Source organism: Equus asinus, chromosome 23 (genome assembly GCF_041296235.1).
Source record: "Equus asinus isolate D_3611 breed Donkey chromosome 23, EquAss-T2T_v2, whole genome shotgun sequence".
Lineage (NCBI taxonomy): Eukaryota > Metazoa > Chordata > Mammalia > Perissodactyla > Equidae > Equus > Equus asinus.
This window is the reverse complement of record NC_091812.1, coordinates 31,026,607-31,050,930: the sequence shown is the minus strand read 5'-3', so window position 1 is coordinate 31,050,930 and position 24,324 is coordinate 31,026,607. Positions and strand designations below refer to the sequence as shown.

Here is a 24,324-nt window from a genome sequence, read left to right as displayed (position 1 = left end):
TACTTTAGCATTTCTGCAGATAGACCATTGCATCTCGTTACAGGACCTGGGCGGGGGCGGGGCATGGAGGTGGGTATCAAAACCATATACTTTTAGAAATCTTATAGAACTCTGCATCCCTCCACAAAGTGAAATGAATCCAGGCCTCTCTTTTGAGCATAAAGAAAAACAAGTATTCAGCCTTCAAAATAATTATTTCTTTCAAAATGTCCATTTAAACATTGACTTCATTTTAAGTTTCTGTGAAAACTGCCACTGTGTTATGGGAATAAGTAAGATGGTACCTAAAGATTAGACTAAGTTCCAGAAATAGAAGGATGACTCATGTGAGATCAGCCTCGTCTTAGTAAGCAGAGGCTGCAATTTGCTCCACACCAACCTCCCTTCTCCTGAAATAACGTTTCCCCACTGGCAATGTTTCGAAGTGAGAGAGCCCACGAAAACCATTGGTCACTGGATGTATTTTGCTGAATGCGTAAGGACAAAGGGGCTGATGCAGTGGGTGGCTAAGGATGTTTATTGTTTCTTCTTAGGAGACTGAGAATGAAAATTGAGGAGATTGGGAAAACTAGCAACCTGATGTTGAACTTTAAGTGATTATCAAACAAACTTTGGCTTTTGTTAATCTTCAAAATCTCAACCCGCAGGGCTGGCCCGGTGACCAAGTGGTTAAGTTCTCTTGCTCTGCTGTGGCAGCCCAGGGTTTCGCCGGTTCAGATCCTGGATGTGGACATGGCACTGCTCATCAGGCCACGTTGAGGCAGCGTCCCACATGCCACAACTAGAGGGACCTGCAACTAAGATATACAACTATGTATGGGGGGGATTTGGGGAGATAAAGCAGAAAAAAAAAACTCAACCAGAGACTCCGAATTCCTGTTTTCCCTGCCTCTTCCATTCTCTGATTTAAGAAAATTCTTCTTTTTTTCCTCAGTCAGTAAGAATTGGACAGATCACTTCTCTTTTCACTGGTGAGTGCAAGTTGACAGCACGTCCTGCCTATCCCCTCCCAATTCACTCCCCAAAGCTGAAGTCATATTTTAAAGGTCGTGTTCCCAACTCCCCCCACTGCTTAACACCTGTCAATGACTTATCAGATTTAAAGTAAATTCCTCACTTTTTACCTTTCCTCGAGAGGCCCTAACAATGTGGTTTGGCATCTGTCTTCACCCTCATCTGTCACCACGTTCGCTTGTTCACTGTGCTCCAACCACCCAGGCCTTAGTTGTCTTCCTCAGTTGTCTCGAGCTCCTGCTTCCCTCACGGTATTTGCTGTCACTCTGTCCTTTGCATGAGCCGCTCTTCCCCAGCTCTGGGCATTGCTGCCTCTTCCTCAACTTCGGGTCTCTGCTCCAATGTCACCTTCCCTGATGATATACCTCCTTCAACAAACCTATCTACAGCCACCCCTCTCCACATTTTACCTTCCTCCCTCTAGGACCAATCTGGCTATAATGATTATATATATAATTTTTCTAAAAATATAATTATATGGGGCAGGTCCTGTGGCCAAGTGCTTGGGTTTGCGTGCTCCACTTTGGCGGCCCAGGGCTTGCCAGTTCAGATCCTGTGTGTGGACCTCCACACTGCTCATCGGGCCGTGCTGTGGTGGCATCCCACACAGAAGAACTAGATGACTTACAACTAGGATATACAACTATGTACTGGGGCTTTGGGGAGAAAAAAAAAGAAGAAGATTGGCAGCAATTGTTAGCTCAGGGCCAATCTTCCTTACCAAAAAAGCAAAAAAAATATATATAATATATATCATATATACATATATGATACACACATACATAATATATATCATATATAACATGCATATATAATATATAATACACACACATACAACATATGACATATAATATTGCATATATCATGTATACATATAACATGATATGTAACATACTATATAATAGATATTATGATAAATATAGTTTTATTTTTTAATTCCTACATATTTGTTGTTGCTACAACTCACTGAAATGTCGGTTGTATTAGGGCAGCAACTCTGTGACATTGTGTTTCACATCCAAGACAATTCCTGACAGAAGCTACTTTAAATATGTGAAGAGCGAATGGGTAAACTTGAGCTTGTACGCTGTCCCTGTGAAATGCCAGTGCTGCAGGCAGACAGCAGAGGATGGTCTGTAGGATAAACAGCCATAAAGAGTGAGGTAAGCTTTTCTGAGAAAAGTATTGTCGCCTGAGGAAAAGGAAGAGGAAGCACAGTAGTTATAATTATAACGATAGCTAACTACGGGCCAGGCACTATAATAACCACTTCACATATATTTACTCACTTAACTCCGTTAACTCAAGGAATAACATGGGCTCTTCAAACTGCAACTCAAGCTGTTAAACAAAAGACAGCTTTCCCTTGGGTGAGTCAGTGTCATTCTATACAACTACAGCTACGTGACAGAGAGGACTTTCATCGGATTCACATTTTCTCTTCCTGGATAGAAAAAAAGAATAGTAGACACTGTAAATGTGGAGAGAACCACTGTGCTGCAATGAGCAGACGTATTTTGGAAGGCACCGAGACATGGCTTTTGCTTTGTTTTAATTTTTTTTGACCTCTCTTTCAACCTTTTAATTTTCTTTTTAATAGGTCAGTTTGGGTCCTCGGTGGCCTCGTACTTCCTGTTCTTGAGATGGATGTATGGAGTCAATATGGTTATGTTTATCCTGACATTCGGCCTCATCATGTTGCCAGAGGTGAGGTTCTGACTTCCAGTTTACAAAACATGCTGACACAAGTTTCTTGTGTGATCACTCTCTTAGAAAAGTTCTCTTCTCTTCTTTAAGAGTAGAATGACTGACTGACTACATTCACTTAGAGTCATAATATTTGTAACAAGGTTAATGTTCAGAATGGTGCCCATGGGCTGAAGGTCTTAATTTTTGCTCCAAAGGGTAGGTGAACCTCTTGAAATCATATATAAAATGCCATGTGTATGCTTAAATGGACTTTTTATGTGGAAAGCGTCACGGCTTCTATCATTCCCAAGGTGGTCCCTGTGCCCAAACATTAATTGCTCAAGAGGAAGGCTTTGACATCCAGGGACTTGCATTTATTTATTTCGCCAACTTTGCTTTGAAAGAAATGCTTCTTAACACAACTCAAGACATCCTGCTTGTCTGTCTGAAGAAGCACAAAGTGAGCAAATTTTTTTGATATATAAAGTAAGATAACCCAGACAGACAGACAGACACACACACACACACACACACACACACACACACACACACAGTGGGGTGGCATGGGGTGGAGTTTGATGAGGTCTCTTCAGACCAAGGTCAGAGAGGAGAGTAAAACAGATAGTGGGTCCAGATGGAAGAAGAAGACAAAGCTTTGGGCAGATGTGGGAAAAGAGTCAACCAGCTAGGGCCAAGAAGCAAGACTGAGGTTGGGGTCTTCTCCCATTAGAAGTTAAATGACTCTGACCTCTATGGATGGTACCATACAAAAGTTGGGTCAGACATTATTTAAGCTACAAGGGGTCTTTTCACGTATCAATATTTCAAAGCCAATTTGTTCAATAAAGCATTGACAACAGCCAAAATTAAGTGTTTTGAGTAACTTTTTATCCCCCTAGTTTCATTTCAAGGCCAGTTTCTGGATCAAGCCTCCCCATGAGCACAATAATACTAATAGTGCCTTCCATTCATAAAGAGCTTTAGCTTTTAATAGTGCAAGGCACTTTCATTTCATTGACTTACTGACCCTCACAACAAATTTATGAGGTAGACTATAGAAGAGTTTTTCTTCCCCCGTTTTAAAAATGTGAAACTGAGTCAGATAATGCTTATTGGACTTAGCTAACGGCTCAGAGTGAGTTTTTTTGTTTTAAGCTGATCTGAGACTAGGACTCATGATTCTATCTTTTGTCGCAAGATTTTGCACCCTAAACCACTACTTTTATAATCCTCGAGATAATTCCTGGAGTTCTACGGTCATGGGGCTCAGAGAAGACAGTGGATATAGATCAGAGGTCCTGCAGAGTCCATTTCCTAAGCAAAAACTTTCAGGAAATGCAGCAGAATGCATGTATTCCATCCATTTCAAATTAACTGCAGCTTTATTTTTGCTGATATCTCTAAGGAAACCTGAAACTCCATCGCCGGCTACTATGACGCCCTTAGTGTCAGATGTAGGGTGTAGTGGAGTTTGATCAGCTGCATTTTCTCTTTCCCCCACACCATGCTGCCTCCATGTGGAGAAAATGAAAGGATGTAGCTAATTCGTTCCAACTGTATGAAATCACGGAATGCCTAACATATAGTGGAGGGAGCTAATATGTGTTCGATTGGATTTATTCTTAGAACTAGGAAGCATGTTTGTTTGGGATGAGAGGCTGTGTTAGATGTTGAGGGGCATCCTGTTTTCTGGGCAATGATTACCAACTCCAGCAAAAGAACAAAAGAGGACGGGCACCCTGTATACTAATTTTACAGGACCACCACAGGGCAGGACTGGGCATCTTCGGGCAACAAGGCTACATTTTTCAGCCATCTCCACCTAGCAGCCTCACTCAGCATTCCTCTGATGCATTTGCCCTTTTGACCAAAGAAACTATGTCCTTGGACAAGCCTGAGACCCTAATCTCCTCTGTCCTCTGTGGCCCCCAACTCTGGGGCAAGATCGCATGGGCAGAACCCACCCTCTGTTCTATTCAGTTCCAAGAAACCAGGAAGCTGCCCCAGAAGCCAGCAGCTTGTGTGGAGGGAAAGAGTAGGAGTTGGTTTCCAGCCCTTGCCCAGTCAAGCTCTGCACCTGGGCTTCCATCCACATTCATCCTTCCACCCCCAGGCCCAGGGAAGGGAAGTTTTCATCTCACAGAAGCAGCAGCATCTGCTTGGCAAGCCATATGCTTGCCCTGGGGCTAGAAGGGTGATTTTCCAGTTCTCACCAAGCCGGCTGGTATGACCCTACTCTTGTGCCCTCACTGGCTGACTTTGCCCCTGATGACTTCTCTCCTAATCTGGTAGCATGAGGTTAGGACAGTAAACCCGAATTAGTGGTGAAGCAGATATTATAATCAGGGTGCAATCTTCCCTCATAGATGACATGCTCAAATTCCATGAGTTAATCTCTTGACTCCTCTCTTCCTTGACATGAGGGAGAAAAATCTCCCTCCACGCCCACCTCTAAGGGGTATTCCCATATGAAGACATGGGTAGTATAATTTTCTTAAAAACTGTAGTCCCTCAAATGGCCACCTCTTTCCTTTCCAGACCTCCTCTCAATGAGACCAGTTTGGCAGTGGTGGTGGGTACTGGGGCTTCTCAGCAAGCCTCTGGGCAATGTGGTTGGCCCAACTGCTGGTGGTCCATCCACTGAACTTGGCATGCGGGGTCCTTAGCACTTTCTTTGCTTTTAACCCGGGATTTAGTAGTCGACTCCCAGAAAATGGGACCCCACGTGGAGACCCACAGAGTCCCCATGAAAAGTTTCATAAGTGCTTTTAAATAAAACCATTTGTGATCCCATGTGTGACTCAGATTTTGTTTCCAATTATTAACTGCTTTCTTTGTTTCTCCATGTAGTACCTCTGGGGTTTGCCGTATGGCAGTCTACCTAGAAAAACAGTTCCCAGAGCTGAAGAGGCCTCTGCAGCGAACTTTGGTGTATTGTACGACTTCAATGTAAGTGTCTACAGGGCTCTCTTGGTAAGAGAATGAATTTTTCCTTACTCTCTGAAACCCCATGGCCTCCTCTTCCAGGACTGGATGAAGGTTTTAAGATAGATGTTGCTGCCTTCAGTTAAAAAAAAAAAAAGAAAGAAAAAAAAAGTGAATAGGATTTAGGAATATGATAATGTGATTAAATGGGAATATAGATTACTGAATGAATGTGAGCTCAGAGGTCAAAGACTTGAAGCAAATATTCTTATCTCTGACTTTGGAAGAGAACAAAAGAAGAGTTTGCACATGTGCTTTTTGGAAAATCATGTTGGATTCTGAGGGAATTAGAGCTTATACATTTCATATTAACCTCTTCACTTCCTAAACAAGTCTAGTTAGTATTACCAAATAGTCAATACTAAATAAAGCTAAATATTAAGCACTATATTCTAACTTTCAAATAATACTAACATGAGTATCACTCAATTGTGGGACCCAAATGAGCATTACTCCATTGTAATACTAAAATAAGCGTTAGTCTTTGAGCTGTCCTGTGTGGGGGATTATTGCCATGGCAGAGACTCATTCCTGCCTATTGAAAAATCATTTTGGAGTGTGATTCAAGCCTGAGATAACTATTCAATTCCACACATTGTTTTTAAAATAGTGATCAGATTAGAGCTGTTTGAAAGTATATGGAATGAGAAAATAACAAGGTGGAGATTGGAGAATTGATAATTCGAAGAATTTTTGAAGAGTAGCAAGTGAGAATAAAATTTTATGTAGCCTGGGGAATGAAGGAAGGACAGAAAAAGAATCAATAGTTTTCATGTTCACAGCGTTGATATGTATATTTCATGGATGTTTTGAATTCTACCCTCCACCCCGCTAAGTTGTGAGCTTCCTAAAGAGAAGGTTGCATCTGCAACATCTTTGAAGCGTCTAACATAATACTCAACCAACAGAGGCTTAATGAATCTTGTTGACTGAAAATCCAGAGTAAGGGGGAGGATTTCTAGAGCTTTGAGATAAGAACCATAGAAATTAATTTATGTGCACAGTACCAGAAAACATAAACTTTAAGAAAGGTTCCCAGTCAAGCTATAGAATAAGCATAGGGCATAGCAGCAGCTCTGACTTTGTGGCATTTGGAATCTTAAATCACCCCCAACACTTGAAATTTTCATTTCAATTCAGCATTTATTTATTGAGTATAAACATGCACTGGCTCTACAAAGATGAATGTGACATAATTCTTGACCTCAAGGTACTCAGGACAGAAGAAAGATACATCGGCAAATAGTATACCATATGTTGTGCGCTAAGATAGCAAAATGAAGAAAATCTACTGGGCAGCCATGAGGATGTGGTTGTTAATTTTGCTTGGGAGGGTCTGCACTTCATCAAGGACATGGCCTCTGAGTTAGATTTTACTTATCTTTTGTTTCTCCCTCCTATCACTTCTTACTTCTTCCATCTCTCTCTCCCACTCCCTCATTTAAATTTCAAATAATTTATTGCTATGTCCCTTGAAAATATTTTTATTTCTAATTCTCTTCCTCTGATAGCAAGATAATAAACTCCCAGTCTGGTTAATATGAACAAAAACTAATAATGTATCATTGGCATTTTCTGATGTTTTAGTCATACCAGAGAGAGGAAAAAGCGAAAAAAGGAACAAAAGGCCTTTTGATTTTTAAACATATATTTCTGAAGTTTAAGCATTTATAAGTTTGTCAACTAACTGAAATAAGAAGTTTTGGAAAAAAATATCCATTTGAGATTTGAAAGATATTAACCAGTGGAGGAAGATGAAGAGGAAGGTGTCTGTAGGAGAGTTACTAAGGGGTGGATTAGAGAGTCTAGGCAGTGAGTACAGGAGGGAGCTAGGAGAAAGGGTTTGGGCATTAAGTGGGCTCACCAAGATTTTGTTACTGTCCTCAACAGATCTCTCATGTCCTTTTTGGTGAAATACTGTTTGGAGGTGGCTAGAGGATGACAGAAACCAGAGTATCCTAGGATATTCATTTTTCTTTATAATTCTAGGTCTGCCTAAAAAAACAATTAAGGCAATGAGAGAATATTAAAAGGTCAAGAAAAAATAAGAAAGTCATTAAAGTCATGTTATTCACTTATGGCCTTTCTTATTCTTTCTGCATACTGTAACCACTCAATTATTTGGCATGTATCACAAAATAAGAGATTTTTAGAGATGGAAGTGCTCTTAGAGGTCTTCCATCCCACATTCCACATTATAAAGTTAGGGAAACTTTGAGTCACAGAAAAGTGTTTAGGGTCTTATGGCTAATAAGTGGCTCCTAATCTAGTGCTCTTCCTGTGTCCTGTATCACGTCAGTAATTTCTCTGTCATAATTTCCAACAGTCTTCTCACTGACTCTTTCTGGAACACAGACTGACTCCATTGAATCCTCTATCTATCTCACAAAGGGAGAAGGAGTTGAAAAAGTTGGATCCCATTTTCACCTTTAATAACAAACATGCGATTCCCAAATTAGCTTCTCAAATAGAAAGGTTTGATATTTACTCTTGCCTGGGTTCTTTACTTGATCCTCTGAACAGTTACCTCAAAGGGGTGCCCACTCTGTAATATAAGAAGATCTAAGTGGACAGCCCAGCGTTTCATCTTTCATGGTGCCATGGAGGAAACCATTGACCAAATGCCCTTGACATCCCTGAAAACTCAGAATTCTGCACTTCCAAGGAGTCCAGAGATGCTAGGAAAAAAAGACAAGTTTCAGGCCCAGGACAGAGATGACTGGTGCCAGAACAGTCTAATTGGGCCATGGGTTGGTTTGTTGCATCTAAAAAGGTTAATGTGCCAGCTTAGCTAAGCAATTCTACAGAGATGCAAGTGAAGAAAGGCAGAAAAAAATTTACAGAACACCGTAAAATAAATGCAAACATGACCTATTGTGGTAGAGGAGCCTATAGGATGAGAAGGTCAGAAAACCTTTGGGGTGGAGGTGGGAGAGGGTGTGAGGAGCTGCTTCTCTGTTGAGTTTCACGTTGGAACCTTAGAACTTCCCTTTGGACCCCTGTGGAAATACCCTGCTGGGGCTCCATGCTCTGTTACTTATAAGCATGTATCACAACCCATCCAAATTCCCTTTAATTAATAGTAGTCAAGTACCATTTGACATATGCAAGGTCAGCCAGTCTTATGGCATGTCAAAGTCACAATTTACGAAGCACCATATTTTCGATCCTTTTAGTGAGTACCTAGTGATGGGTCTTACGGATCAGGAGGAAAATACATTTTATTAAAATATTAAGACATTGAGAGACTGTCTGATATGTATGCTATGAATCAGATTGGCAGAAATGGTGTTATTTGAAGCAGTGGCATTAGAAAAGTGAGTTTAAGTCAGTAAGAAGAGTATGTCTTTGTTGGCAAGATACTTGGAGACACAGGAATGACAAAGGAATGATAAAGACGAAGAGACACTACAGCTTTGATATTCTTGTAAGGGACAGGAAGGGAGAACTGAGGTGGATTCTGGATGGAGCTTGAGATGATATCAGATGGTGAGATCATATGGGTAAAGACTTGAGTTGTGAATAAAGGGAAATGCATTTAGTTTTCCAGTTTCAGGGCATCTTGTACATTGCATATGGATAGATGGTGAGTCAACTTTGCCTCCCCTTTTCTGCTGGTCATCAGAGATGCGGGAGCTGGAGGAAGCCCTAGAAGGGGTAGGAGAGGCGAGTGAACATCTTTTAGGTATTAAGCAGGTACATACATCAAATTTTATGTTCATAACACTACTTTGAGATGAAGATCAGTAATCTTTTTATCGTTGAGGTGATTGGGACTCAGAGAGGTTAGTTTGCCAAAGACAGCACAGATAATTAGAGGAGGCACTAAAATTCAAACTAAAGTATGATTGACTTTATTGTCAAATTGTTTGTTTCGCTCTAACATATCCTCCCAAGCCTATTCCTCTGCCCTGCCCACTTCGACCACATCTCATCCTTGAGAAGAGACTGTCTCAAGGAGACGGTCACAGACATTCTGAATGTTAACAAACAGCAGTTCAGTTTCTTATTTTACCAGCATCAGCAGTTCTTTTAAGTAATGATCTCCCAAAGTAAGAGCATCTCCTCTCAGACGTATCTCAGTTCTCCTAAGGGCCTTCATCTCTTATTGTGCTGGCCACATTTAGGAGAGATATTTTTGTGATTCACATATGGAATAATGTATCTTTTATTTTAGGATTATTTCAGTAGTTCAAATGCATCTTTATTTTCAAGGAGCCCTAATGGAGGGGTGAATCATTTTAGGTTTCCTGAGAAGTAGACACCAAAGCAGTATTAGATGCAGGAGAAATTTGGGGGGAAATACCTATAAACAAGAAAGAGGAGAATGGTGGGGAGGTAGGGAGAGTCTTCAGATGGCAAAGCAGATCTGACACCTGTGAAAGGAGACAGGGAAGAAATATTGCTGTAGGAAGAGTCTCAGACTGCAGTACAGTTCTGAAGAACGTCTTGGCCAGGCTAATGATCACTCCAAGCAAGGATGTCCTTTGGAGGAGTCCCATGTCACTCAGGAATAACCTGGCTCTAGTATTCCTTACCATGCTCAGTCATTGGCTGGGGCCACCTGCAGGGATGGGTCTCAGGATGAACACATTAGAATCCATTTTGGTCTCTCCAAAGTGGTGGCAGTTGAAGGTTGTCTTTGAATGAGCAGCCCACCTGTATGTCTGCTATGGCGGTCTCTTGGCTCTGAAAATGTGGCTTGGCTTCTTTACCTTAGATCAGAACTGTTGCTGTTGCTATTGCTGTTGTTGTTGTTATTTAGTTTCAACAAGCTTCAAATACACTAGCATGACCTCTTTGCCACAGCCATTGTCTCAGCCTAGCTCAGGGCTGGCTCAGCTGAAACTGAACTCCTAGATTATAAATAATCCCTTGATAAGGACAAAAGTATGACCCCAAGCCAGACTGCTAAATTCCTTGGGGACAAATCTAGGCTGGTAGATTCCCAAGTCCACGCAGAGATAAGATGCTGCCCTGAAATGGAGATCATAAGATTGGAAGGGATGAAGATCTTCTCATCTGTCTAGTAGTAAGACTCGTTTGAAGACTTCACTGAGCAGAGGCTGATGTTGCTCATGCATGGGGCCCGGCATTGGCAGTATCTAAGGGCTGTCCATCCTTGGCTTCTATATTTGCTTCCCTTCCTCAATGTCCAGTGCAGGTCCCTCTGGTTCAATAGGCTCATGAGATTTGATGAAGAGAAGAAACATCTCATATTTGTTCTTGGTCATAGGTTCTTTCTTTTGCTTCATAGGCTTCTTAACCCGGACTTCTGTATGACTCAGCAATAGCTTGTGATAGGAGAGATCCCAGGGTCTGCGTTTAGCTTTCTTGGTATCTTTTTGTTTTCCTAAACATGGAGAACCAGTTCCCTTGGCTCTGCAGTCCCATCAGGGCTTTCTTTGCTTCAGCAACAACTTCCAGTTTTCAGCACCTCCCTCTAGCTGCACCTGGCCAAACCAAAGATGAGCTTTCTTTTTGCAAAAGTTTGGGATGCCTGTGCCCCTGATGCCATACTTACAACATGAAAACAGCATCCCTTCTTTCGATGGGATCATGGAAATTAATCTTCTGTTCATGAATTCAGTGAGCATTCATTGAGCATTTGTTAGGAGCCAGGTAGTGCGTCAGGCATTAAGCAAAGGTGAGCAAAATCCAACAAGGTCTCTGCCCTCAGGAACTTAAAGTCTAGTAGAGCAATCAAATAATCATGAAAACAAATGTAATTGCAACTGTGCCAAGTGCTTAAAGGAAAGGTAAACAGCGTTAAGAGAATGTACAGCAGAGAACCTAGACTGGTTTATGGACTAAGGGAGGTAGATAATAGGAGAACGTTTTCTGAGAAAGTAACATTTGAATTGGGCTCTCAAGAGTCAGTACAGCTCCCAATTTGAGAGAAGGAGGAAGCATTCTAGGTAATGAGAACAGCAAGTGCAAAGGCCCTGTGGTGAGAGAGAGTTGCCTTATTCAAGGGACCGAATGATGGCTTGCAAAGCTAAAGCTCAGAATGTAAAGGAGCATCAGGGTCAGACGGCATTGGAGAGATAGAAGGGCATCAAACCATGTGGGACCTTCTAGAATCTAGGCCATAATAATTATTTTTTTTTGTCAGAGCAATCAAAAGTAATTTAAGTGGGTGGTGGGTGGGTAGTGGCATTATTAGACTTGGATTTTGAAAAGGTCAACAGGTTGGAGAAGGGCAAGATGAATGTGAGATCAAGGAAGAGCCTATCAATATGTCCAGGTGAGAGAGTAAGATTGTTTGGGAGCACTCGATTTGCCTAGTAGAAATTTGCTGATATCTAAATCTTGGCTGCCAACCTAATAGATTAAAGCTGAGCCATTGAGTTAGATTAGAACCTCGGAACCTGTGAAATTCTAATCTATACTACAAACAAATAGCACCAAATTATGAGTCTAACACATCTGCTATGACAAATAGATTGTTTAAATTTACAAACATTTGAAAGCAATTCAGTAAAAGCTCTATCTTATGTTCCATATCATATATCTCCAATAGGTATTATTTGCTTAAAAATTGTACTTTAAATTAATTACATTCATTAATCTTAAATATTAGAAATAAAATGTATGCTGCTCATACGGGATTGAAAATTTCTGAACTCAATTCATTTTTTCCAAGTAGTTTCAACATTTTTTCCACATGTTTTTGTATTTTTATTTATTCAAAAACTCCTTTTTAAATAGATAATGCTAAAGTATTTCACATGGATTTCTATATCCTTCCCCAGGTTTGGGAATTTCTCTGCTATTATTTCTTTGAACAAGTTTTCTGCTCCATTTTCCTCTCTTCTCCCTCTTGAATACCTATAATTCCTAAGTTGCATTTCCCAACTGAGTCAGATATTTCTTGGAGACTTTCTTCCTGTCTTTTTAGTCTTAGTTCTCTCTCCTCCTCTATCTGGAGCATTTCAATATGTCTACCCTCGATTATGCTGGTTTGCTCCTCTATGATGTCTGCTTGAGTGTTCAGGGAATCCATCTTTTGTTTTATCTCATCAATTGTGTCTTTCATCTCCAATATTTATGATTGATTCTTCTTTATAGTTTCAGTCTCTTTTGTGAAGCAGCTCTTGAACTTGTTGAATTGTTTCTCTACATTCTCTTTTAACACACTGAGTTTTTGATGATAGCTATTTTGGAATCTCTGTCATTTAGATTACATATTTCTGTGTCTTCAGGACTGATTTCTGAGTATTTGTTATTTTTCTTTCTGATCTAGAGATTTAATATAATTTTTGATACTGCTAGAGGAATTGGCTTTGTTCTTTCACATCCTGGTATTATTTGATTGCAGTTATCACCTATCACCACTGGGTCAGGTCAAGAACCACATATTCTGAGCCCTTTGTGTCCCGCTGGGATCCCTGGTACTAGAGTTGGTGCTGGGTATGTGGGGGGATGGGCACTTTCTTCTGCATACTCTCAAAGGCTTACTTGCTCTGATCTCACTATTTGCTCTCCTGGGGTGTTGGCTTGATGAGGTCACCCCCTGCAATAGATTTCATCCCAGTAGAGGGCTTCCCCCTAGGCTGTGAGGGACCTCAGAAATCTTTTATGTTCCCACGAATGGGCATCCTCTTTCCCATTCCTTCCCTCTTGGAGGCCATGTGCAGTCCCAGATGACAGACTTTTGGGGAAGAAGCTAAGTTTTCTCTTATCCCTTCCACCTCCTTCAAGGGGGGCTCTGGCCTCTCCACCCTCTGAAGTATGGCTGTGTGGGTCTCTCAGACATCTTTTGTGCTGTGTGGATGTCCTCTGTTGGAGTATGAATATCCTTTTTGTGGTGTTGTGGAGGGGAGAGATAGCCAGGAGAACTCACTCCGCCATGATGCTGATGTCACTCTCCAGGGGGAAATTTTTTAATGGACTGAGTTCAAAAAAATTTTAAGTTTTTTGTACTGTGGGTCACCCAAGTGGAGTCAGATGTGTAACAGGCATTGGGCAGAGGATCTAGAATTCCCACCCTTGTGGACGTGGACTATGGCACCAAAGGCAAATGGTGGTCTTCTTTACAGAAGCCAGCACAATTAAAAAGGCAGTGTGGCCTAATGACAAGAAGTCAGTCATGGGATTTAGACAGACCTGGGTTTGAATCCTGCCATGTGCTCTTAGAAGAATATTAGACAATTCTTCTAAGCCTCTTATTGTGTGTAAAATAGTAGTATTAATACCTATCCAGCAGGCTGGTATAAAAAAAATGAGATTGTGTGTGAAAAGGGTTAGCACAATGCCTGGCACATGATAGATGTTTAATAAATATTTCTTTCTTAAATGGCTACTTAGGGTAGTTAGCTCATGAAAAATGCCCATTACTCGGAGGGACAAGAAAACAGGCAGAGGGAGCTCTGACACTGAGAGCATGGTATCCACAAGCTATAAAGGGGAATGGGATACCAGCTGGCTAGGAAGGGGGCAGAGGGAGAAGGGCACTGATTCATGGATGGGCACCGAAAGGAATTTTCTCCTTCATAGCTTTTGGAGGGTCAAAGTTCACTGCCTCTGGTCCTATAGACAGGTAGAAGTTTATTCCCTCTACAGAAAATTAGAAGGTTTGCTAAGGCTTAGCTTACCTTCTTCTTTGTAATCTACATACTTGCTCACTCAGAGCCATATGGCATCAGTTCTAAAACTCTAGATCTAGGTTGTAGCAAAAGAAAAGGAAACTCAGAGTGAGCAAAGCATTAGGCGGAAGCTTGGCGAGTCTGGCTGGAGAGAAGGAGGGCGGCCATGGGCTGGATCTCAGCATATATCCCACAAGTGCCAGGCTGGCTGCTATTCTTGTGAAGTTAGGCGAGGTTTGTTTTGGGTATTGTTAGCCTTCTCATGTCTTGCTTCTCTCCTGTGTCCCACTCTATCAGATATGAAGTGATGTCATTCCCTACCTTTCATCCACACTTGAAACTTTCTTTAACACTAAGGTATAAATGACTGATAACAGCTTAGAGAACAGTAGAAATATACCCCGACTAATGTGGTACCACTTCTCTTTCACATACCTTCAGAAATTATGTCTTATTTTCCCACCAGTTTTGACTTAAAGATTTTTTTTTTCAAAATAATGGTCTTATAGTTACTATAAACTAAAAAGAGTTGCTAAGGACAATGAAACTCATTTATCATCCTGGGGATAGAATGTTGTCTTTCATAGTGAGTATTTATATTCATGGGAAACACAAAGGGATGGAGTTCTAATATAATTTCAAGTGGCAAACAGTTATGGAGGGGCTATTTTGCATGCAGAACTTTTTTAGGGGGCCTCCTACTCCATTTATGTATAGTATTTGGCAAGCAGCAAGTCCTCAATAAACGTTAGTTAGATAAATAAATGCATGAGTTGATTCCTAGCAACCACAGCATCAAAACATTCTCTTTCTTGTGGAAATGTGTCAGTGACTATGGACCAGACCAGCTGCAGCAGTCGAACAGAAATTAGAGTCTTAATGGATGATGCACAAGTGTGGAACCCAGAGTGGAAAGGGAATTTTCTGTGCTCGTTTGAGACTTGGCTCTGACTGTGGTTTCTCTGTCACAGATTTTGGGATGGGAGAGAGCTCCGTAAGGGAAAGCCTTACATGCTGATGAGGAAAGCTAATAGAACCATGGCTGGGCTAGGAGTCATTGCTTTTTAGTCACTTCCAGATGTCTGCCGAGAAGTTTCAAGGGAAGGAGAAAGATGTGTGGAGTGTGATGGGCCCACTGGGTGGAAGGGGAGGAGTGTTCCTCTTTTAAGCCTTTCAACTAGTGTTTAAAGCTGCCCTTCAGTGTGCTAAGATGGATTGGATAAAGCTTTTTAAACTTGTGCTCTTCAATAGTACCTCTTTCATTTGTTTGCTTGACTGCATATGTAGTAATAGGCAAACTGAAGAAAGCTTTGTGAAATAGTCAGGATTTCCAAAAAAAGGACCTTTACACCTTTTGGTTATGATCTAATATTTATGAAGTGCCAGCCATTGAACATGTATTGAATGGTACATACACCAGACGAGCTAGCTGCTCCAGTAGCTACTGTGCCTAACAAGCTCACCAGATGCTTGTTATGTGTCTACGTTCTCCTTTCATGTTATTTTGAAGATGTGTTAATCCCAATAGTGTCATTATGAATTAGAAAAAAATGTCAGGTTGTAATGTTTATGTATGTGGAGATGAGGCGCTTTGAAATCTTTTCAAAAGGGATGTCCAGGTCCTTTCCAAGAGGTCCTGGCACCGCCATGGACCAATCCAGGAATATAGGTCAAAAGAGCCTGCTGGGTTGATGGGCTTTCTCATTTCTTTGTTTTACTGGAAAGGTATGGAACTAGCATGACACAAGGCCTGGTAGGCAAAGAACACATGCGAGAAGCAGTATAGCACAGGGGTTAAGTATGTGAATTTGAACTAGACAGACCTAGTTCAAGTTCAGATTCTGTCACTTACTAGCTATGTAAATGTGGACAAATTAGCTAACCTCTCGAAAGCTCAGTTCCTTCACCTGTAAAATAGGTATAGGATTAGTAGCTATGAGTCTTTGTTGGGTGGGGCAGTCATGGTAAGTAACACCCCCTACCTTGTCCAGCCAGGTTGTGAGCTCACTAGAAATAAGACAAAGGGTTAGACAGATGGAGGTCAATGTGTCACTTTTACTACTGTTAAAGTTGATATTAAAGAATATGGCATCTCTTTCTGGGCAAGTGGGCTTCACAGACAGATCTTTCTACCCAGCAACCCTGGACCAGGACAGGACTTCCCCTGCGGGGACAGAGCACAGCGTGCGCCCTCTCCGGAGGAGGGAGAAAGGTCACCCACATCATCTCCATTTCTTCATTCATGCTCTACTGTCAGATTAGTTTCCCCACCATGGAGCTGGCGTGAGGCAGTGGAGAGAGGCTGCGAGGGTTACATTGGAAGGAAACATCGAGCAGAGGAAAACGACTGCCCCTAACAGTAGCAACTTCATAGGGTTCTGGTTGAGGATTCTGTGAGATGGAGTAAGGTATTCAGCAAATGCTAAGTGGTCAACAAAATTTACTGATTGATATTATTACTGCAACTGTTATCACCAAGTGTCACGATAGTGGCAAGGAAATGAGGTAAGGGTCGCTTGCAGGGAAAAATAGAGGAATTTGGAAAATGCTATGTGTTGTATTCACGGGAAAAAAGAAACAGTTCAGGATTTCTTTAAACCAGAGAAGAGGCCAAGTACCTATACTCACCAGATTCTGTTATTGCTGCCCTGGGACAGGAGGACCAGCCTGAAGGTTCAGGACAGGGTAAAAGGAGATGGATTAAAATAGCTGAGAGAAAGCAGAGACCTTAAATAGACGAATGTGAAACAAGATGATGTCATGGAACTGGGTGCTGGGCAATCTTGCTAACGATGATTCTCCTGGGATGATTTCTGTGTCTTGGGCAGTTGGCCAATCCATGTGTATTTAGCTTCCTATCTTGGACATGAGATAGTCCACTTGCTTCCCTTTTTTAAGATTTCTACTAGTTATTTAGCTTTAAGTTTTCTTTTGAGTTGAGACTTATCTTTTCTCGGGTTGAAAAATGCAGATACAGGCAGGTGTGGTGACGGGAAGCACTTTGGTTTTTACCTACATGCCTCTCATCCTATCCTGACCCTATGTAAGCCCAGGAGCTCTTCTGAGATTTTCTGCGGAATTTTTTCCTGCTAATTCTTAGAGTATTAAACCATAAATTGGCTGCCAATTTTGAAAGCAATAGTTTTTCCAGATCTCCAGTGCCCCCTAATTTGAGCTAGGTATGATCTTTATTTAAGGCAATTTTCTAAATTACTTCTCTGAACTCTTCCTCTGGAAATTAGCATCTTGGGCATTTCCTCCTCCTCCTCCTCCATCCTTCCTTCCCTACTTCTTCAGTGGTGGGCTTCAAAGTCCCTGGCTTGGTATCAATGATGTTAAAGGCAGCCAGTTGGATATTCTTTTTTTTTTGAAGGAAGCCTTAGTTTTTTGTCTTTTTTTTGAAAGATTGGCCCTGAGTTTACATCTGTTGCCAATCTGTTTTTTTTTTCTTCTTCTCCCCAAAGCCCCCAGCACGTAGTTGTATATTCTAGTTGTGCTATGTGGAACACCATCTCAGCACGGCTTGATGAGCGGTGCTAGGTCCGTGCCCAGCATCCAAACTGGCAAAACCCTGGGCCACAGAAGCAGAGTGCACGAACTTAACCACTTGGCCACAGGGCCGGCCCCCAGTTGGATTTTCTAAGATTCAAGTGTGACTCACGTGATCTCAAGAGGAAGCCCCCATGTTGGCAAGTTATCTTCTTACTTCACGAAACTTAGTGGTTTTAAGTTATTGACAGAGAGATGAAGTCAGAGAGAAGCTGGGAAAGTGGATATATAGCAATAGGAAGTAATGCCTCAACGCCAAGAGCAAAAAACACAATGAATTTGAGAAGCAGAGAAAGATGGAGAATATTGCAAGGGAGGCTGCATCAGAATGTGCCAATGTTCTGTGTGTAAAGAGGGCTTCCTCAGGTGGCTTTGGGAAATGCTGGTTCCAAAGCTGGCAGATAATTTTTATGAAAGAGCTTATTATGGGAGAATGCTATAATAGTCTTAATGAATAGGAGGTTGTGCAGATTGGTTCCAGAGTCATCTCACCTGCTCCTCATCTTTGCAAAGTGTGAGCTGAGACAAGGCCGCGGTGGTTTAAGGAGAACCAATCTCACTGCGGCTCAGGTGACTGGAAGCCAAAACCTGCCATAGCACTTTGAGGAAGCGCATCTCAGACCCTCCCCCTAATGTTAAGCAAGCTCTTAAAATTGTAAATCTAAAGACACCATTAGTTGTGTTTTGATGTTTAAAGCAATTGGCATTTCACAATGAAATGGCTCCACAGCTGAGCAAGCCTATATTTGGTTATAAATTTGGTCTTTTTAGAAGTCCCTGAATTTCGAGTAAACCGAATGTGGCAGCTGATACATTCACTCTATGAAGCAACACAATAGGGCTCATGTCAGAGCCATCTCCCAAGTTTGAAAATCAATGTCATTTTGTTATTCTTTTGAAGAGTTGGTTATTTTTCTGGGTTGCTCTTCACAGCATCTGCTAAGTGGCTTTGTTGTTGGATTTTAGGGCTTGGCTCAGTATTCCATCCTCTTTTATGGCTATTACGACAATAAACGAACGATCGGGTGGATGAATTTCAGGCTGCCGCTCTCCTATTTTCTGGTGGGGATTATGTGCATTGGATACAGCTTTCTGGTTGTCCTGAAAGCGTAAGTTTCATTTGTCTCTTGGGAAGCAAGTGATGATTTCTGGAATCAAATGAGGAAATTGAGAGTTGGATATAAATTCTTTCTGTTTTATGTCTGGAGGATGCAGAGTCTGTGAGAGAGAAAATGTACTTTTAATATTGACACTAATGTTAGACTATGACATCCCCAAAGAAATGGGTTGAACATGCCTATGCTGTGTCTAAGCATATTTTAAAACGTGCCCTTTTGTACTTCAAGGTGTGCAGGAATTTGGCACACAAGACAGGGAAACAGCTGCCGACCCCTCTTTTTGTGCTGAGGGTTCGCCACTTGCAGAATGAGCTCAATAGGCAGAATTGGTTGTTCTCTGTTCATTTAAAAACAAAAAACAAAACCAGAATAGTCACTCATCCAAGAAATTTCAGCTGTATAAGACAGCAAAACCGAATGGCTGCCAGCGAGACCATCATGATCAACTGTATAATCATGGTTCGTCCTGGAAAAGAATTGATGAAAGCATGGAGAAGAATCTCATTGGGGAACTGATGGAGCTACAGCTCATTTCTTCCCCCTACTTGAAATAGATTTGCAATACCCCACTTGATGGCACTGCAAGAACCTAGCACAGTCATTCGGGGCTATGAATAATCCATCCTTTAGCTAATTTTCTGAACTAGTTTAGGAGAAGCATTGAAACATCTCAATTAATGCCCTCACCCTTTTATTTGACTATGAACAAGTTTAATTGGCCTTGTGCCTCACTGCCGGGAAGGCTTTCTGGCTGAGGGTCCAAGAGGGATAAAGCCAACATGGTTGGAGTTGAGGTCACATGATAGCCCTAACAGCAAGGCAGTCACATATGGCTATGGCTATGCAGTTGTACATTAACAGATTTGCATATTTATTATGACAATTTTATGGCAGATGAATTTAAAGTATCTAGAGCAGCACTGTGCACAGAAATACAAGACAAGCCACATATATAATTTAAAATTTTCTAGTAGCAGTATTAAACAAATACATGGGTAAAATTAATTTTAATAATATATTTTATTTAACTCTATGTATCAAAAGTATTGTTTCAACATACAATCAAAAGTTATTATTGAGATTTTTCTGTAGTTTTTGGTTACTAAGTCTTTAAAATCTTGTGCATATTTTACACTAGTCACATTTCAAGTGCTCAGTAACTACAAGCTGCTGGTGGCAACCATATTGGATAGTATAGCTCCAGAGGCAGCTGTTTCAAATTAGCTCACAGATGCCGATTAGGATAGCTACAGGGCATCAACTCCACATTTTCCCTTTCAAAGTCATCCATGTTATGCCAACCAAACCAGCTTGACTTTGGTCCCTCCCTCCCTCTGGCATGGACCTTTCGTTCCTTGTTACCTGATTGGCAAGTGGGTTTAAGCTCCTTGGCTTGTATAGCAAGACAATTCCAAAGATACATGACTCCCACCCTACTTCTAGACTTGGGGGCAAGCCTTAGTAGAAAAAGAATTGATGAGATATAAATGATTGTAGAAAATCATTTATCGTCTCTTCCCCTTCCCTGCCCTAGTCAAATATATTCTTGGAATAAACATGAGTGGCTTAATGGGATATAATACTCAAATCAGGTAGAAGGGAAGCAGAGTTTTAAAATCAAACAGGCTACTGATGGACTGTGCCATCTTGCCCATACTGATTGTCTCAGCATCCTCATCCACAAAATGGGGGCAAATATTCATTTTTAATTACCTTGTAGGGAAATTGGAAGATAAAATGAGATAGAAACCCAAGAAAGTACTTTGAGATTTTGATATGGGATGACTAACTTTGTAGACCCATTACTCTCCTGGTTTTGGCACTGACAGTCCTGTGTTCTGGAAACCCACTCAGTCCCTGGCAAACCAAGATGGTTGGTCAGCCCTAGTTTTAGACTGGCTCTTCTTCCCTTCCTTCTTTCTTTCCTTCCTTCCTTTCTCTTCCTTCTCTCCAGGGCAGTATACATTATTAACCACATCAGAAGCTTAGAGATCTTCATTTAAATAGTTATATAAGTATTAAAAGCAAATTAATACAGTTTAATGTAAAGTTATATAACATGGAGACCATCAGCTCCTTCGTATGTTGTCCTCATCAGTTTGAAGTTTTGTATCCCAAAGTAAAGGTAGTTTGGTTTCAAGACCCAATTGTTCCTATTAAAAGCAGTTCTCTAAGCTAAAACTTCTGGCATATTTCACAGCAGCAAACTACTGGGAACAGCTGAATCATTTAGGGCAGGCATGACTTATGAGAAACTTCTTGCTGTTTATTTCATCCCAATAGGTTTTTCTAAGACTTTGCCCTGCTGCAGAGTTCTTTGGGATTAGATATACTTCTTTTTCTGTTTATGAGTCTGGCCATAATAATACTCATAGAATAGGCTAACAAGAATATCACTGAATACCTAAATAATGTGTCATGGATAAGCCTCAAATGACGTTAAAACTTTTGTCCATATAGACTATCCTATATATATTATAAACCTATATATACCATTGACCAACCTCAATACATGCATATAAATATTTTTAAATTTAGCAAAATTGGAATATATTCCTCCACATTTCTCTATCTATGACAATAATCATAATTTATATTTGAAATAATAATAATATTTGGATCTAACACGCATCCATTTAAATTACATTATCTTTAATCCTTAAACATTACAAAGTAGGTATTTGTTTCACTACCTTACAAATAATGAAAGAAATGTTAGACATACTAAATGACCTGTCCAGAGTCATTTGACTGTAGGACCTATTTGAACCTGGATTTTTCTAGTTCAAAAGGCACTTTCTACCCAGATTACCTTGTGAGCTCTTTGTGTATTGTGCTTCTCCTTACACAGGCTAATTTGTTCCTTCCATCAATCATCTATACTGGTTGAACAGGCATTACTTATCTGTATTGTGTAGATGGAGAAATTAAGGCTCAGCAGAGTTTGGTGATTTGACTAAGCTCAAATATCCAGTAAATTGCAGACATGAGCTTGGAACATTATCCTCTAATTTCATCACTTTTCCCCTAATCTCTGATGATGATACATCTATCATGATGAGGACAAGGGCCTGCCTCTCTTTTAAACTGGGTGGCTTTTTAAATTCTATATGAAAATTGTTCCTTGTCTGTTGCCAAATTCCTTTAGAATTACATAGCCTTAATATGACTCTTGTGATCAAAAATCTTGTAAAAAGAACAAACAAACTCATCAAAACTATGTCTTTGTCTTACATGTTAAAATCATGGCCAACCTCACACAATATTTCTAAATAAATGAAAATTTATTTTCTCCTTTTTACCTTGATTTCTAGTGTCTTTGTCCACTTTCTTTTCACTTCTTTTATTACCCACCCAGCTATTACTTTCCTGATTCCATATCTAAAAGTCTTTTATGTCTCTTGACATCCTTGCACAGGATCTTAGCCTCAAAATTGTTTCTCCTTCCTGCTCCCAATTCAACTTTTCTTTGTTGTAGGAATCTCTCTTAGCTAGCTGTCTCAGGGAAAAGCAATCAGAACCCCTCATAGGCTCCAGTCTTATATGTTACTTCTCAGAGATATTTTCACTGGAGGGTAACAATGTTGAAGTCTCTAATGATGGATTTCAGACCCTCCGGCAGGCCGTGGAAGGGTAACTGGGGCTGGCCAACAGGGTGGGAAGTCCTGGCAGCTCCCACAAAGCGTATGATTGTCTACTCTTCCTCTCACTATCATTGACCTTGTTTCAAAGTGTCAGGATTTTCTGCTTTAAGCAGAAAAGTGGTGAGGTATGAGAAACTTGAAGTCACCATGTTCCATTTCATATTATTGCTTAATGAACTACATCTAAGATTATGAATTGCGACATGAAAACTTCTTCTCTTGTAAGCATGGACTTGGGATAGTAGTGGTCAGGATGAATGGCAACCATTTATGAAACGAGATGATATTGTTGAAACCTATCATGATGACAAGGACAGAACTGAACATCAACAGCATGACGAGCATATGATATGTATTGTACCATATGACAGCTTTTCATGCTATATGTATTTACTTGGTGAAACTCTTTCAAGTGCTAAATTTACTTCCAGACTCACAATTTGTATATTTATTCATTCATTTAATAACTATTTATTGAGCATTTACTATGGGCAATCTGGAGGGCTATCTAGCCTCTGAGGCTAATGGTAAACAGAATAGAGTCCCTGCCCTCGTGGTGCTCAGTTGATGAAACAGACTATAAACTAAGGAACAACCAAGGGTTGTGGCCAATATATTATGAATTTATATTTTTCTGTTATTCTTTACAGTCAAATATTTGCTGCAGTTTCTTCTTTCTCAAGAATGTAACACATGCTGTTTAGTATAGTCCTTTCTATAACTTTCTTTTCCTTGTGTAGTGGTCTTATTCTACAAGCTTCTAGAGAGTTGCTTTCTACCTCCCCTTCCTTTCATTTAGCAGAGGCTACCTTATAGTGACCCCTGTTGGTTTAGAATTTATGGAGGCATTTGTTTGATTTATTAAAAACCTCTGCAGGTACCCATAAAATGACCAAACGACCCCAATGCATAAATGGATATGTAAACTTGTGGTCGAGGGCAAGAAGTTCAGTGGAAAACCTGAGACCAAGGCAGAAAAGCAACAATTACTTCCCACAACCTCCCAGCAAAGGAAATGATATGTTGAGCTTGCTTCTTATAGACATAATAGTTCAGAACTACAGCCTCCTTGACAAAGGAAGAATTTTCATAAGTATCTACATTTTTTTCCTCTATAGACAAGGGACAGAGCTGTCCATGGAACGTTCTACAGCTCTTAGGACCATCTCTCAGCAAAAATGTATTGTGAGCAGTTTGCCTTCAATATCCTTCCTTGCTTCTCTCAGTATTCCACTTCCTTTCTTTTTGATTCCCACGTGCTGGACGTTCCCAGTTTGCTTTTCCAGCTGGAGCTCCCTCCTCTGGGAGGCTGTCTGCAGCTAAAGAATCTTGCCAGTGATAAAGCGCCATTCAAAACTTGTCTGTCAAGTGGCCATTTTTACTTGAGGTCCTGCCCTCTGCTCGGTGACAGTGCAAAAATGGATGATGGCATCTTAATCAAACACATAATTTTCTCCCCAGGTTAAATCATCAGAAATGTTTGATTTCAACCTTTTGACCCAAAAAAAGGCACTTAAATGGTTTAACATGTCTTATGGTGCCCTAGCTTAGGCACCAGAGTGAAGTCAGAAAACCTAAGCCCCTGACCTACTTCTGTGTTTGCCTGCTGGATAATGTCCAGCAAATCACTTCATAATTTTTTTTTTTTTTGAGGAAGTTTAGCCCTGAGCTAACTACTCCATTCCTCCTCTTTTTGCTGAGAAAGCCTGGCCCTGAGCTAACATCTATGCCCATCTT

General features: G+C 40.7%; 1 protein-coding gene across 1 annotated transcript in view; it reads left to right on the top strand.

The window, feature by feature from the left end:
- TMC1 (transmembrane channel like 1) overlaps positions 1 to 24,324 on the top strand; it is a 130,107-nt gene that overhangs the window by 67,431 nt on the left and 38,352 nt on the right. Inside the window, exons 7-9 of the mRNA XM_044766619.2 lie at positions 2,615 to 2,721; positions 5,554 to 5,652; positions 18,792 to 18,934. Of these exons, the coding sequence (XP_044622554.2) occupies positions 2,615 to 2,721; positions 5,554 to 5,652; positions 18,792 to 18,934 (349 nt within the window). The remainder of the gene's footprint in view (positions 1 to 2,614; positions 2,722 to 5,553; positions 5,653 to 18,791; positions 18,935 to 24,324) is intronic.